Source organism: Carlito syrichta, unplaced genomic scaffold (assembly GCF_000164805.1).
Source record: "Carlito syrichta isolate Samal-C Ts95f unplaced genomic scaffold, Tarsius_syrichta-2.0.1 Scaffold57715, whole genome shotgun sequence".
NCBI classification, from domain to species: domain Eukaryota; kingdom Metazoa; phylum Chordata; class Mammalia; order Primates; family Tarsiidae; genus Carlito; species Carlito syrichta.
In genome coordinates, this window is record NW_007001811.1 from 33444 (window position 1) to 50522 (window position 17079).

A 17079-nucleotide genomic window follows, 5' to 3' on the forward strand; every position below is an offset into this window, starting at 1 on the left:
GAACCCACAGGCTCAGGCAATCCACTCACCTCAGCCTCCCAAAGCGCTGGGATTACAGGCTGAGCCACCGAGCCCGGCCTGAAATAATAGTTCTTTGGCATATCTTATTACAACTCAACCAAACATTTCTTCCTAGACCCACCCAAAGACCTCCATTTAAACACAGGGGCTAGGTATTTCAGGTTTAAATCTCCTTGCTCCATTCCTCCTCCTCCTCCCCCTTCCAGCAGTCACAGTGAGTCATCCCTTCCACCAGGGTAGTGACATTTGCTTAACAATAGCACGTCCTCAGGAGCCAGAGATGACTAGGCTAAATGCACCTTCATTCTAAACTTCGTTTCACACTTTTATGGCTTTCTCTGCTAGTGGGCAAAAATTTAACTTGATTAAAACTGAGGTGTGACATGGCATCATTTTTAAAGGTTTAAATCTTCATGCAACCTGTCAACCTGACCTCTGAAATGAAAAATTAGTTTATCTATCACACAGATCCATGCTTTTCTTTTATCATCTATAAAGAGATTTTTAAATACAGAAAACGTTATATAATAAATCATGAACTAACCAAGTTGTATCATCTGAATTGATGGACACACTGAATATCACTGCTTTTCTTTTAGTCTGGCCAACTTGAAGTTTATATCCAAGAAGTGGTTCAGTCCTACCCAAATTCACACCACTAAATTCCCATGAGCATTCCCCATTATATCACCATTTTCAGTTTTTCCTGAAGTACATCTTCACTTTGCAAAATCTACCCAGTTGCCTTCTCCAAAACAAGCTATTAGAAGATCAGTTTGAGATCATTTCTAGACCACTAACATCCTCATTATGGCTAGAGACAAATGCATTTGCTTCCCTCAAACTGCATGACCTCATATCAGACTGGTGTGGCTACAGTCAAATATAAAATTTAAACATGTATGTATGGACATATACTCCTAGAACACTTAATCTAAAGTCTGAAACCCAAAAATATGCCTTGGAAAATCAGAATCAGGGCCTTAAAGATAACCTAGAATATGTTAGGACGTCTTCATGTCTAGTCAAAGTTGAAAGTTGGGAATACCTTGGAAGTGAAGAATTCACCAACAACTATGGTAGACTCAGTGTGTAGTGTTCTTGCTATATGTGAAGCTCTTAACATGCTTTACATCACTGAATCATCATCATGACCCTTGTTGATGGGATTCTTGTCCGTACTTTAACCCCGCATCCAACATTCTGTAATATCTTCTGGTTGGAATGATTTTCCCTGTATTTCAGGCCTCCATATGTCCAGATGGGGTAGCTTGAGCCCCTCTGTGCTTCCTCCCTGACTGGAGGAGGGCTTTGGCAAATCTGCATTTCAGAAAAGATGAGTCTGGAAGGGCCTGGAAACCAGTATATATAGTCAGTCCCTTCCCCCTAGGAATTTTAGAAGTTGACAGATGGTTTGTTGATTCCACAGGGAAGTTCTGTCTGCTACTGAGCATATAGATCCCTGAGGAAGGATACTCTTAGTCTCTCCAACAGGTCACATGCCCAGCACTACCTCTAAGCCAGACAGTGCAACCTTGCCTTTCATTCTGGGCTCTGTGTGAGGATCTCTGTGTAAAGGACATTGCTTTCATAGTGATATCGGTCTGTTGCTCCAATTCACTTTCTACCTTTCCCTTTCTTACACATGGAGAATGTGGGAGACACTTTCCTATACACACCCCACAGAAGGAGTTAGAACATCCTTCTTATTCTCCATAGTTATGCCTTTACCTTAGTAATTATAGTTGCTGTGTGATCGGGCACTGAGCTTTACCTGCATTATGTGACTTCATCTCACAACAACCTTGTGAGGGAGAAACTATCATTATGCCCCTTTTATGGAAGAGGAAACTGAGACTCAGAGAGGCTGAATGATTTGCACATGTTTGGTGCCATAATCTCATTCTTACATAGCATGAATTATCAGGATATCTACCGTGTTATAAAGATGGGAATGTTGAAGCTAACCTTCATTTTGTAACCAGGCTGCACTCAAACTTCTCTCAAAATCTTGCTTCTGAGTTGGTGAGCATCCTTGGAAGAACAGGTGGATGAAGTTTGGCCAGTTTTTCAGCCCCTGGTTGCAATAACATCCTGATGGCCTCTAGCCAACTCACCTGCCCATCCTCTCCAGTGAGGGCCAGGCCTGGCACAGGAAGACTCCAGATATTTAGAAGATTCTGATTTAATTGGTCTGGAGTGTAGCCCAAACATTGGCTTCTAAAAGCTCTGCAGGGAATTATAATGTATGGTGTGGAGATACAGCAGCTCAGTACAAGCAGGCAAGGCAAACCCAAGGAAAGGATGGGGGAAGGAAGAAGATGATATTTGCCTTAGAATTTGGAGTTGAGTACTGTACCCTCTACAGGTCTTCAGGGGGACTGGCAGAACCCGAGCAGGAGATGGACCCACAGAACAAGAGGATACTTAAGGAGATGGAGACAGAATAGAGGGAGAGAAGGTGCACTCCTCGTAACAGATCAGTACCCTAGTCTTTCACCCAGCCTCATCCACAAGCCTGCTCCCTAATGCTGGGCATGAAAGAGGGAGCCTAGGAGGGTCTCGTGGTCCCCAGGAGGCCTGCAGTGTACACACGAGTGTGTCTTAACTTGCTTGTCTATCCCTCTCCCATGTTGACCTCAGCTCACCACACCTTACGATGCCCTTCTCTCAAGTTGGAGTTTTGGGACTCGAAGAGCCCCAAAGTTCTCTTTCTCTATTTTGGACACACCATCTGAATTCATCAAGTTAGAGTATTTTCCATTATTGTTTGCTAGTCAAGCTTGCAGACAGTACTAGATGTTTTGGTCTTGTCTTTCTCTCCTCCTTCTCCTTTTCTGATCCTGTTGTAGGGATGTTATGAAGAACACCATCCACTGTAGCATGGCATGTTCAAAAAGCCATGCAAGACATGTCTCTCTTAGACCTAAGTTCTAGGGAAAGCTTATTTTTCCCCTCAAAAATGATTTTCCTGACAGAAAATATGAATTGTATTGTTTCATGTATCTCTGGTTTATTTGGCCTTCAGGAAGCAGCAAATGGGGGGAGGGAGATAGATAAAGAGAAAGAGAGGGGGCAGGAGGAGGGACGTAGGGAGTGTATATATATGTGTGTGTGTGCGTGTGTGTGTGTATGTGTATATATATATAAAACATACTTATACATGCATATACACACATACATATGTTTACTCTATGGTATATAATCACTTAAAAAATGATATTTGCCTTAGAATTTACTTTACATATAATGAGATTCACTTGTTTGTGTCATATGATCTTGGATGCTGCCCCAAATTCTTTGTGAAATATGGGTTGGATAGAGCCATATATAAATTAAACAATGCTGATACCTAAGGAACTGGAGATCTTTAGTGACCTAGATCTAGAGGTTTGTTTTTATTTTTATTTAGCTATTCCCACTTCTCGGATCCTTTCATTCATTTACTCAACACATATGTATTGAGTGTCTATCTTGTATCAGATGTTGGGGATTTGACAGTAGGCAAGTCAGACAGTAGGTAAGTCAGACAAAACATCTCCCCTCACAGGGCTTACATTCTTGTGAGGGAGAAATATAAACACTTAGACAATAATATAATGCCAGGTGTGTTAAGTGCTGTATGTTCGTGGGAACAAGAAGAGAGGATGCAGAGAACTGGTTAGGGGGCAATTGCAGGGGACCAGGCTAAGGGTCAAGGTGGAGGTTGGATTTGACATTTATTTTGAATGTAGAGCTACCAAATCTTGAGGATGCATTGCATGAGAGATGTAAGAGAGAGGAACCAAGTGTGACTCAATTTGGCTTTGGACTTGTGGCAGGTTTCTTTGAAGTTGCGAGGGTGGGGAGCAGGGTCTTGAGTCCCTAGCTACCTCTGTCCTCACATACCAGTGTGACAATTCGCTCAGTTCCCTCAGAGCAGAGCTTCTCAGTCAGTTGAAAACTGGAAATTTGTGTTCTGTTCCTGGATCACCAGCATCCACCTTGGTCATTCTCTGTAATGATGATGTTGACGATAACCACTGTAGAGGATAGAATTGTATTTCCCCAAAAAATGTATGTTTAAATCCTAGGGAATATGACCTTCTTTGGACATAGGATCTTTGCAGATGTAATCAAGTTAAGAAAGGTAATGTGGGATTAGAGTGGGCCCTAATCCAATGGCTGGTGTCCTCATAAGAAAAGGGACATTTGGACACAGATGTGGAACACACAGGGAAGAACACCATATGAAGACAGAGGCAGAGATTGGAATGATGTGTCTACAAGCCAAGGAATGCCAAGGATTGCTGGCAACCACTAGAAGCTAGGAAAGAGGCCTAGAACAAATTCTCTTTCAAAGTCTTCAGAAGAAACCAACCCTGCCAACACCTTGATTTGGGACTTCTGGCCTCCAGAACTGTGAGAGAATAAATTCTTGTTTTTAAAGCCACTTGGGTTTTGGTTCTGTCTTATGGTCAATGTTGGAAACTAGTAGAACAATTAGGTATTAAGAACTCATCATTTGCCATACACAGTGCTGTGTTAAGGTGTACACATTGTGGACTTTTCCCATAAAACTCCCTCAGCCTCTACAAAAACTAAGTATTGTTGGCATCCCCAATTTACAGGTGAGAAAATTGAGACTCAGAAAAGTTAAGCAAATTTCCCAAGATCTTACAGCTAGTATGTGGTAGAACTTGGAAACGTACCAGATCTTCTAACTTTAAAATCCTTGCCCTAACAATTACATAACACTATCCCATGGTCAGGAGCCAAGATGCCAGGCAAACTTTGCAATTGGGATTCGCCAGTAAAGTTCATCACAACAAGCTTTCCAGCCAGGAATCCCTGAGCTACTTTCCTCTATTTTATTTGCTGTCACCAAAGTTCTGCTATTTATCACATCTCTCCCAGAAGATTCTTGGGTAACAGATGTGGCTTGGAATTTGATAAGAACGTCACTTCAACACATCCTTTCAATCTGTTTGGAATCCTCACCCTGGAGAGAGAAGGACAGCTGAACAAACAGCCCACGCCCTCTATGTTGGTATTAAAGTTTCTGGAAGCTCCAGAAACTGCTTGAGACAATTAATAAAGGATCATTTCCATTTAAAGGAACATTTTGGAATGTGACATAGCCACTGCCATGTCTGTGGCGATTTTTCTGCTCTTTTTCTCTCCCATGTCAAAACTTCACAGCACAGGTGGAGGCAGTGAGATCTTCCCGAGCCACTTGGTGGGAGCAGGGCCATGTTTGTCCTGTTGTCTGGGCGTATCACCAGCGCTTAGCATCGTGCCTTGAACAAAATTCCCCACAGGGATGTGGACCCGATGGAAAAACTGGAATTGTGACTGCAGCACTAACGCAGACCAAGCCCATCTCACCAAGCAAACGAGTAGTTTGTTGCTGGTTGTATAAGAAATAGAAAAAGGAAATGGCTGTTCTGTCTGTGGCCATGTGTAAGGTGGGTAGGAAGCCATTTGAAACACCCCAGCAGTAATCTGCTTATCACTGAACTCTTGGTACTTAGGGCTTGATGATGGAGTGTGTTTAAGGGCATGGATTTAGAAGACAGGGTACTAGGAGGTATCACTTCTTAGTGAAGTGGATGTACACAAGTCACCTAACTTTGCTAAGCCTTACTTTCTTCATCTATACAATGGGGCCAGTAGCAGTTCTTATGCTACACATTTGCTGCGGGAATTAAATGAGGTAATGCATATTGGTGGTAATAATTCAGTATGATTATCATTATTAACCCCAGACAAGTCTCTTTTCTCTACATCCTAATCCTCCCTCCCAACACAGCCTTTTTTCTCCCTGGCACAAACATTTGGCCATGCCCTTTGAATGCCACATGTTCTTTGTTCAGCTTCCCACTTGGTACTATTGCTGCTCTGTTGGCTAGATCGCCCTAGTTCTGCCAGAGACAACCATTTGCTGTGTCTCAGAGAGCTGGGGTCAGAATCCAGCGTTTGAATTCTGGAGCTCAAGTGCTTGCTTCCTGCAGTAATTGTGGGCCAAGGATTATGGATCCAGATGGCTTAACCCTAAGGGAGCACCATTCTCTTCCCTTTGGCTAGAGTATGCCTCCTGCATCTTTGCTTTGCTAGTTCTGTTGATGCTTCGGGTCTTAGCTTGACTTTCACTTCCCTCGGAGCATCTCTTGCTGACCTACTAAACAAGGTTAAGTTCTCCATTTAAACACTTGATATTAGGTCATTTTTTATGCTGGAGTATAAGCTTCATGAGGACAGGAACTTTGCCATTCTACATCCCCAGTGCCTATCTCCATGTCTGGCACATCCTAGGCACTTCATTAATTTTGACTGACTGAATTGTTCAGCCTTCCAGGTGCTGGGCAAGACTAGGAAAGCTGATACATTTAGAAGGCACAGTGAATTCTATCTCTGTAGCCCCTCTCAATGGAAGCCTTTATTATTATTTCTGCTGTTGTTGTTGATTAAAAACAGCATGCATAACCAAACCCAAGATAATAGGGGTGTCACGCCTGACCACACTGGGTTGCATTCATGCATACATAGGAACTTTGATAAATCTGTTCCATTTATCTATTTCTGCATAAAATATTATCTCAAAACACAGAGACTTAAAGCAACAACAACCATATATCATCTCTCCTGGTTTCTGTGGGTCAAGAGACCTGGGAATGCTCACTGGTTGATTGTGGCTTGAAGTTACTTGTGCAGTGGCTGGAGCTACTGGGACTGGCTGAACATTAGGCTCTTCGTGTCGTTCCAGGGCCCTTCTCCGCATGGTCTCTTTCCATGGCCTAGCACAGTGGCCTCGGGCATCCAAAGTCACACGTTTCAAGAGATACTAACAGAAGCTGCAGCCTCGGAAGTCACACAAGTTCTTTCCAACCACATTCTATCCATTAAGGCAGCCACATAGGCCTGCCCAGGTTCATAGGAGAAGGCATAGACTCTGCCTCTTGATTGCAGTAGTGTCAACTATTTGTAGATGTGTCTTGAAACCACCAGAGAGTATCATTTCCTTCAAGCTATGGGGAAATTTCTCAAAAGGTAACTCCAAGAGAGAGTAGAGGAATTTCCATTGAAACAGAGAACTTAGTTAAAATATTAAGGAGAAAAGGAAAGTTTCCTTCTCATCTTATTGATGACTACTGGGAAAGTGTTAGGAAAATCAGGATAAAAGGATCCTATCTGTTTTACCTATTAACATCTCCCGACCACCTTTTTCAATGAATCAGTTTTGATAATACCTAGTGATTAAAATGAAGGTCAGAGGAATGTATTTATTAAAATGCAGACTTCCTGGTCACAGCCCAGAGCTCCTGAAGGTGAGGTAGTACTTGGGATCTGTATTGTAAACAAAGACACCCAAGTGATTCTGATAGAGACAAGAAGCATGTCCTTTATAGAGAATGGGATTTGCCTTGTTTTAGATCACATACTGACCTGATGCTATTTGACTTCCTGAAATTATCATTTTTATTATGAATTTGAGATACCCATGGAGTAATTTTGTCTTGTGAAATCTCTAAGATACTTAAATCCACTCAAAATAATGTAAATAAGAATAAATGTATTAAAGGGATATGGCAGTTTCTAATAGAAAGCAGACAAGACTCATGAGAGATTAGAAGCAGGAACTGGAAAGCATGGCCTTTGCTTGTTCTCTGTACTTTTTTTTTTTCACACATATGTTTCATTCTTCCTCTTTTTTAAAAAAAATATTTATTTATTTATATTTGAGACAGGATCTTACTGTGTTGTCCAGGCTGGTCTTGAACTCCTGGACTTAAGCAATCTTCCCATCTTGGCCTCCCAAAGTCCTGGGATTACATGAGTGAGCCACCATGCCCAGCCTATTTCATTCTTTACCTGCATATGGTAGAGAAGGACCAGTCTGGGCAGATTTGTGTGTGTTCTCTATTCAGGGGCCCAGGACTACCTCCTTGGAGCATCCTAACTCAAAATTCTTAGGAGAAAGAATCTGACTCGCTCAACCTAAGTCAGTTATATCTACCTCTGATCCAATCAGCTGTGGCCACATATGTCCACTACCCAATAAGAAGAGTCTTCTAATAACAAAAAGTTGGAAGAAATGAAAGGCATACTAGGGTTTCATTTCCAAATTAAACTGCAGTCACATTTAATCCCATGGTCATTCTTATTTTTCCTGCTCTTTCTTGAAACACAGCATCTAAAACAAGGGTCAGCAAACTACTGGAGTCTGGCCCACTTCTTATTTTTGAAAATAAAGTTTTATTGGAATACTGCCATACTCATTCACTTCTGTGTTGTTTATGGCTACTTTCTTGATAAACTAGCAGATTTTAGTAGTATATACAGAGACTGTCTTACAAAACCTATAATATTTACTGTTTGGTCCTTTACAGAAAAAGTTTGCTGACTCCTACTCTAGAATTCCATCAGTTTTATTTCTAAATTATAACCAATGTTTTATGCATGTCAGTTCTATTTTCTTCCAACAAGTATCGGGCAATTTCTTAGACTTTGGTCATTTGCACTCCACTTGCATGATGTCAGAGGTTCTGGCTTCTTCTTCCCTCTAATCCACTTTGCTTAGCATAGGGCAAGGCACTGGGAATCTTCACACAGCCCTGTTGACTGATTTTAAAAATTCTCGGTACAAATACAGCCATATTTCCTAAGGTGTGAAACACATAGTATTGATGATTTGCAAGATTATTTTAGTTAGTACTTGACATAGTTTGAGGTGGTATATGGTCATGATATTAAACAACATTAAAAGGCCAGACATGTTTGCTCAACCTGTAATCCCAGCACTTTGGGAGATCAAGGCAGGAGGATCACTTAAGCCCAACCTGGGCAGCATAGTGAGACCTTGTCTCTACAAAAAAAAAGAAAAAAAGAAAAAGAAAAAAATTCCCTGGCATGGTGGCAAATGCTACTGAGGAGAGGTAGAGACCACGGTGAGCTATGATCTCTGTACTCCAGCCTGGGCAACAGGGTAAGATCCCAATTAAAAAAAAACAAAACATTAAATCGCATCATGATAAGGTTATTCTCTCTGAGTTTTCTTTTAGTCTAATTACTTGAACAAGAAAATCTCATTTGATGGCAATATGCTTTCTATTCTAATATCATTTTCCCCTTTAACAAGAAGAAAATGCAGGATCTGACTCAGAACCTTTAGCAGCCAGCAAGAGCTAGCTTAAATTTACTGTCACTTCTTTGCTTTTATTTATTTTTATGCTTATCTTCCATTTAGGACTGGTGATACTGGCTTGCCATTAATAGTGGTGATATAAAGTTTCCTTTTCAGATTTAGTTAAGTAAAAACGTGACTAGATTTTTAAAATGCTAAGCACATAACAGCTTAGGTGGCAGGAAAAAATGTGGGAAAGGCGCATGAATGATTGAAGTTTGAAAAAGCCAGTGCTATGGTAACTGACATAGATACAAAGCAGTCCTGGTGCCCAGAGAAGGGAGTGGCCGATTTGGTCTAAGTGGATCATTCGAGGTTATAGAAGGAGGTAACATCTGAGCTGAGTCTCAAATTTTCCAGGTAGTGAAAGAGTGTGGAAGTGCATTGCAGGCAGTAGTAATAGAATATTCAAAGGAAAGGAAGGACCAAGATGTGCTCACGGAATTGTTTGGCTTTCGGCAGCCCCTGAAGGATTTTTACCATTCAAGTAGCATGGTCAGAACAGCAATTTTAAAACAGTTGTTCACTCAAGCAGGTTAATCTCTCTGAGCCTCAGTTTTTTACCTATAAAATAGGGATAATTGAAACAGGTATAGGATGTCTACCCTTGTCTCTGGTGCAGGGGGGATTTCTCAGCCATTCTGTCCTGTCTCTCTTCTATGCAGAAGGCTAGGGTATCATATCATGACTGCATGTGCTTTCAAGGTATACAGAGTGCCCTACCCTCTGTTCTTGGTTGGGGGTGGAGGGCGGGGTTGCAGGTATTCAGGATTGTTGGATGGTGACAAGTTAGGGAGGGTGTCCACAGTCGAGGACAGCTCAGCTGAGCCCCTCCTACTGGACTCTGCTCATCCATCTTCAGGCTGGGTCACCTTCCTGCATCCTCCCTCTTCCCTGTAGTTACCCCAGCCCCAGCTTTCTCAAAATCCAAGGACAGAAAATCTCTTATTTCCATCTGACTCTACATCTTAGGACAGTGGCTTCCTTGAGTCCCTGTTTCTGCCTTGGTGAGGGCTGAGGAAGGAAAATACAGTCCTTGAGTACCAAGGAGAGAACAGAGGGAGATGGAAAATGAACTGGAGACATCCATCCTAACGCTTTTGAGCCCTCCCCTGCCATGTACACTGGCAGGTCTGTTTTGAGGCTTAAGGAAATGTCCAGCAGGTAGGACCCATTCAGATTGGTAGTTCTTATGTTTTATTGTGGTGCTGTGGGAGGAAGACTTTGAGAACAATCCTCTTGTGTCAGGAGTCCTCTTCCTAAAGTGTCCCAAGTCCCTTGGTCTGCTTTGACTGCGCCACCCTGGCTGTGATGAGAAGATGATGGGAACAGGAGATGGGAACTCTGTGAGCTGGCTAGCTCATCTGGAGAGCTTCAGTGCATGGATGCATGTTCTAGAAGCTTCTGTGCATGAGTCCAGTCAGACTTTTTATTGTTAGGATGAGAGCCAAGCAGAGTGTGTTGAGCTGCTCTGCTGCTGCTTTTCTGCTGAGCTTGCATCCTCTGGTCTGCTAGCTAAGTCAGATGTGAGCACTTTATTTCCTCAACCACCTACACTCCTTAAGGTTCTTCTGGAGCTCAAGGGGAGCATTTAAAGGCAGAGACTTTGGTCAGGTAAGACTGCCCTGGCCCTAACTGAATTTATGGTGTGACAGATTACTTACCCACCTGTGTCTCAGTTTCCTGTAAAATGGAATTCATAATGATCTCTACTTCCTAGGATCTTATGCAAAGTAAATGAGAAATAATTTGTTCCTTTGATAAGTGCTCAAAAATATAGTAGTGACTAATTTTGTTGCGTGCAGAATATCTGCCACAATGCATGCAGTAAATGCTTCAATCTGATTGTTTCTTCTTCCAGGAAATCTTCCCAGAAGCTCCCAGGCGAGGTTAGATCTTTTTGTAATGTGGTTCTCCCCTGTGCTTCCTAAGAGGTTTCTTGAGAATAGTACCTGCTGGTCCTTGTTCCCTCTGGCATAGTCACAGCCAATGAAAATAACGATGTGTCCATGAGCCACACCGGTTAACTGGCCCTGATTGTGACCACAAATCGCAAGGTTAACTGGCCCTGATTGAGACCACAAGTTGCAAGAAGGAAGCCCCAAGATAATAGGAGAGGCTGTTAAAATATTACATTAATCATCCCTATAATTAATTCCAGTCTTTTTCCTCTTTGGAGTTCAGAGTCGAAGAACATGCCTGTTTGTTTATTGCTATATTCCCAGTGTATAGCAGCCTCTTAATGAACATTAAATTGTTGAATTAATAAAGAACAAGTGACTCAGTTTTATCAGACACCCTCTCATTCAATAAATAGTTATTGAACATATACGATGTACCAGGCACTCTTGTAGCTCTTGGGTTATGCCTGTAAACCAAATAGGCAAAAATCCTTGTCCTCACGGGCCTTATCTTCTAGACATCTTGGCTGGACATTGATACGTATCCAAGAAGGATCAATACTCAGTCATCTCTCCTGGAACCATCTTCTCTTAATTGAGTTCAGTCATTCAAAGTGTGAGGTTAGGGACAGGAACAGCAGCTCATACCTGTAATCCCAGTGCTTTGGGAAGCCAAGGCAGGAGAATTGTTCATGCCCAGGAGTTCAAGACCAGCCTGGGCAACATAGCAAGACCCCTTCTACAAAAAAAGGTGGGGGGGGAGCTGGACCTGGTGGTTCTTGCCTGTAGTCCTAGCTACTTGGGAGGCTGAGGTAGGAGGAACATTTGAGTCCAGGAGTTCAAGCCTGCAGTGAGCTAAGATCACACCACTGCACTCCAGTCCGGGCAATAGAATAAGGCCCTATCTCTTAAGAAAAAAAAAAAATGAGATCAATGGAGAACATCATCTATTGTTTCAGAGTCAGTAGAGGGCATCTGTGCAAAACTGGAAGTGGATTTGAATGAACAGCTGCCTAAGACTGTTCCCCAGGCTCCTTCTCACTGCTCTGACATACTTGCTCTCTTTCCCAGGTCATGCTCTCAGAGCGAAAAGGCACAGATGAGCTCTATGCTGTGAAGATCCTGAAGAAGGATGTCGTGATCCAGGACGACGATGTGGAGTGTACCATGGTGGAGAAGCGGGTGTTGGCCCTGCCTGGGAAGCCACCCTTTCTGACCCAGCTCCACTCATGTTTTCAGACCATGGTAACGTGTCTGGTGGCCCTGGGTATTTCACCCCCAGGGCTTCGCCAGGCTTCGAGCAAGACTATCCTAGCAGCACCCACCCTAGAGAGAGACATGGGCCCTTCCCGTTCTAGAAACAGAAAGATGAGGGGCCCAGGGAAGTCGACTGAGAATTCTGAAGATGCCACTGAGAAGCGTTCTCCCCTGAGGCAGATGCTGTTTCAACTCAGATAAAAGAACTCAGGCAATTGGTTTTATAACCAACAGAGCAGGGCTTTTCTCTGACTGCAAGGGGTGACTTAGGGACAGGAACTTGGTGAAAGGGTTCACAGATTGTGCCCCGAGATGGTTTCACTTGGCCCTCCAGCCCTTTAGATAAATGCACAAGCATCTCTCTGCAGGTTGCCTGAGGCCTTTGCATGGGCCTCCTGGGAGAGGGGTTGCCTGAGAACACAGCCCTCAGAGGACTCCCAAGGCAGGAGCACAGTGTTGTAGGCAGGGGCTTAGTGAGCTCAGAGCTGTGACTGCCAAGTTGAGATGTAAACACTTGTCCACTGTCTGCTGTTGACTGTGATTTCAACTCTATCTGCAAGAGTAAGAGATACCCCTTTCAGTGACCTCTTACCTTTCCCCTATTCAAATTAAAACTTGACCTCCATATCCAAGGAATGAGAGACTAGAGCCCAAGTACAAAGAGGCACAAAGTTAATTCCTGCCTTTGGGGCTTCTCAGGGTCCATGGCCTAGTGTCAAAGATGCTTTCAGGATTTTTCCAAGATTCGTTTTGACTCTATCTGGCTCTTAACCTACATCCTGATGTTAGAGCCCAACCTGTCTGTGAGATGGGATGCTATTGTATTTTGCATCTAATTTGATGTGTCTTTAAAATCTTTAATCTAGTGAGTTCCCTGTTGCTTTTTTTCTTTTCTTTTACCTGCTGACATGATTCTGGGCTGTTTGACCTGTAGCATTTTCAACACCGATAGTTGGGTTTTGCCGACTATCAGTCTTGGCACACCTCAACATGTTTCCTTCGTCCTCTGTATTTCCTACAAAACTTGGCAGCTGGATCTGGAGGCTTGGTCAGATTCCCCTTCGATCCCTTTGGCAATACCATAGATGGTGGCGTGTTCTTTCGTCCAAAGGCACATAATGTCCGGTTGTCTGTCGTAGTGATGCTGGCAGCAACTCATCCTCGGTGCTTAGATCCATTAATTCACTAGGGATTGTAAGATGATGCTATTCTGATTCTTTAATATTTTTTCATTTACTATTGGAATGCTTTTATAAAAAGGGGCTTCCCCTCATCCATTACTCAGTTCCCTGGTGACATGGTTCATATAGGAAAGGCAGGATAAATGCTTGATTCTTTTCCTTTATTTAACAATTGTCAAGATAACAAATTGGTTCACTCTTATGCTCCAAGGGTGACTAAAGTTTGCTTTTAAAATAAAATTTTTGAGTAGAAGAAGAGAATCAATGGAAAGAAAAATATTAAGGGGGTGATAATTTACATCATGTTGGGGTTTGCCTTACCTTACTGTCCAAATTGCTAGTCTTACCTTGGGGAATTAAGGCCAAAAGATGTTCAAGAGGTGGCAGAGACAACACTAGCATTTCAACCTGTAGACTCCCTACTCCCTGGCCTTCTGCTTTTTCCATTGGCGGTTCCCAAAGTGACTCACTGACATCTCTGGGTAAAGATCAGTCTCAGTCTGGTAAACAGGCTAAGAAGGAGACCTTGTTCTCAAGGGAGAGGCGGAGCTAACTTGGAGCGACAGTTTTCAGCTTCAGTTAGCTATGTTGAGATTGTGGCAAATTAATCATGTGTGGCTGATGTTTATTAAAGCATAGTATCTTTGTAGTTTACTGTTTTCAAAATGATGAAGTAAAGTGGGTTTGAGGTTATTCCTTTACTATCAAGCTGCCTCATTCCCTGTTTTTCAATACGCTTTCTGGAATTAGAGTGTGGGGGCTGGGTTGACATGGAAATTGTGCAGAGCTCTGGGTCCTCTTTAGGAGGTGTCACATGCCAGGGAAGAGAGTTAAGACCTGCGAGAACCTAGGACATGAGCTTTTAGTGGTTTTGTATCCTACATAAAGGGGAAGGACTCCCATGTTGAGACCGGTGCAGTTTCCTGATCCAGCAAGGTCAGGGATGAAACAGATTGTTTTCTCATTGGTTGAGGATCACTTGAAATCATTCACCTGTCTCTAGGGACTGTATTGTTTTGGGGGGGGAAACAGGGGAGATACACTCACTGCAAGCAAGAAGACCCTTGGATGCTAAGTGCAGCCAGTTGAGGGAAGAGCAGAGACACCTTCCATCTCACCTGCATTTTGTGCATATGCTTATTGAGTGAAATGCTCCTAAATTATTTTTTTCAATTTTCTCTCTCTCTCTCTTTTTTTGGATAAGCACATATATTTTAATTTTGCATAAATTAACTTTATGTTCAAAGACACATAATAATGCCTACTATATGTGAAGCTAACAATTTTAAGTTACATGACAACTTAGATGAATCCTATCACCATTCCTGTTTCATAAACTAGGGCACTGGAGCCACACAGCTAGTACCTTTCAGGGACAGGATTTGAACCCAGGAAGTTTGGCTTTAAGGGGCTTTGCACTTAACCACTACACTCTGAAGTCTGTGGAGTGTGGATCCCCTGACAGTCACTCCACAGACACCTCCAGGGTGGAATCTCCCATCACCAGCCTGTCTCCAGGCTCGACTAGGGACCTGAGCTCTAACCCAGCCCTCTCATCTCTTACCTGCTCAGTGAAATCACATTGTCCCTCCATCCCTTAGCTTTTTTATCACTGCGATAGAACTAACTTCCCAGGTGAGTATCTACCACGCATGGGTCTTCCAAAGTGTTGTTTCATTTCAGCCTCACACAAATCTTGCAGTGGAAGACATGATCTGTTGTCATGCTTTGCAGGGGAAAGGATTAAAGGTCTGGGCTGCATGGAAGTTCTTCCTAGACATAGCTCTGGGGCACTGAACCATTGAACTCAGAGCCCAAGTTTTTGTTAGTGCATCTTGTTGGATTGCCACCAAAGGGGCCCTGACAATGATAGTGAAACAACAAGAACAAAAAGCAGCGGCTAATAGCAGTGAGCACTTCTGTATGTGTTGGGTGCTGTACTCAGCTCTCTAGTTGTATTTTTTTAGTTTGTCCTCCCAACACCTCTATTGGTACTATTAATAAATTTATAGATAAGAACGCTGACATTCAGAGAAGTTAAGTAACTCATGCAGCGTCACACGGTTAGTAAGTTGTGGAGCTGAGATTTGTTCTGTAAGACTCTAGAACCCCCAGCCTAGAAGCCTTTGCTCTCCTAACTGTGCCTTAACTTCACACTCCTATTTTAGTTTGTAAAATATTTGCACTTTCATACATCTATTCTTTGCAAGAACACCATAAGTATTACTGTCCACATTTCTGCCTAAAGGAAATCGACCCCCCCAGAAAGATGAAATAGCCCAGGTTACACGATTGATAAGTGACAGCCCCAGGACTTGAGGCCAGGTTTCTTAATGGCCCTTTGGGTATTTTTTTCTGCTGTGAAATAGTTACTTCACTTATCTGTAAGGATTAGGTAAGATTTTATCAATGGGAGTGAATATTTAAATTTAGGGAGCATTGCATATATAGGAGGCAAACCACTGTTATCATAACTCAGGTAAGCAGGAAGGGAACACCCTTTTCCAGAGAAGCCCCATGTAGGTAGTCATCTGGCTCATGCTAATCTTCTAGCATCACATGACTGAGCCCCAGAGTGGTGCTTCAGAGAAGGTTATAGGGTTAAAGCAAGTGATATCCCAGTAATACTGGTATTACTGCCAGTATACAGAAGGTACTAATGCTTATTGGTTATTTCAGTGATTATTTTGACAAATATTTATTTGTTGAAATAAATGTGTTAGGCCCCAGCTGCACCACCACGCTGTGGTATGTCGGTGAACAAAAGAGATCAAGCCCCTGTTCCCTTGGAATTTACACTGTCATGAGGCAGGCAGATAGTAAACGATAATAGCAACACAAGTCAAGGGGATAGAGGTGGATGGACTGGGGCAGAGAGATGCTTTTTTTGATAGGTTCATCAGGGAAGGCCTCCCTGGTAAGATGACATTTGAGCAGAGACCAGAGCAAGAGAGGGGGTTAGGGCTGTGGCTATCTGGGGGCAACGTGTTCCAGACAGCAGGAAGAGTGAGTGTGAATGCCTGGGGCGTGAGCATACTCAGCGTGTTTGAGGAACAGCGAGGAGGCCGGTGTCACCCGAGTGGATTGTCATTTTGTATTTTGTGACCCAGAATTCTTTTTAAATTAGCTACCCTTAAAAAAATTGACAAATCTAGTATAACATGCTGTAAACTTAGAATTTCAAAGATAAAAGATCTTTAATAGAATTTTAAAAAATCCTTCAAATAGTCAAAATAATAGATTAAAATGAAAGAGAGAGCCAGCCATATACAAAACCATTTTTGTCACTATGAAAATGATGCGAATTTGATTTTTAAAAACTTGTTTAGGAAAGCAGAGTTACTTCAGAAATATCCTTATATTGGAATAAAACTATCTTTCAAAAATCAGCATGGCATAATGTTTAACAGAAAATGTAGCATGTTAAATCCTATTTAAGATGTTTTTCAAAATGTGTTAAAATTGAATATGCACGTGGAAAAGAATCAGAAGAGGGTAAAGACAAATCAAAATATTGATTTTATTTAGGGAGGGGTCTGTGAATAATTATCTTCTT

At 42.4% G+C, this 17079-nt stretch overlaps 1 protein-coding gene across 3 annotated transcripts in view; it reads left to right on the plus strand.

Moving 5' to 3' along the window:
• Nucleotides 1-17079, plus strand: part of PRKCB (protein kinase C beta) — a 102135-nt gene that overhangs the window by 32629 nt on the left and 52427 nt on the right. For all 3 annotated transcript variants that reach the window (XM_008050026.1, XM_008050031.1, XM_021708251.1), the window contains exon 5: nucleotides 12157-12330. In XM_008050026.1, coding sequence (XP_008048217.1) covers nucleotides 12157-12330 — 174 coding nt within the window. The remainder of the gene's footprint in view (nucleotides 1-12156; nucleotides 12331-17079) is intronic.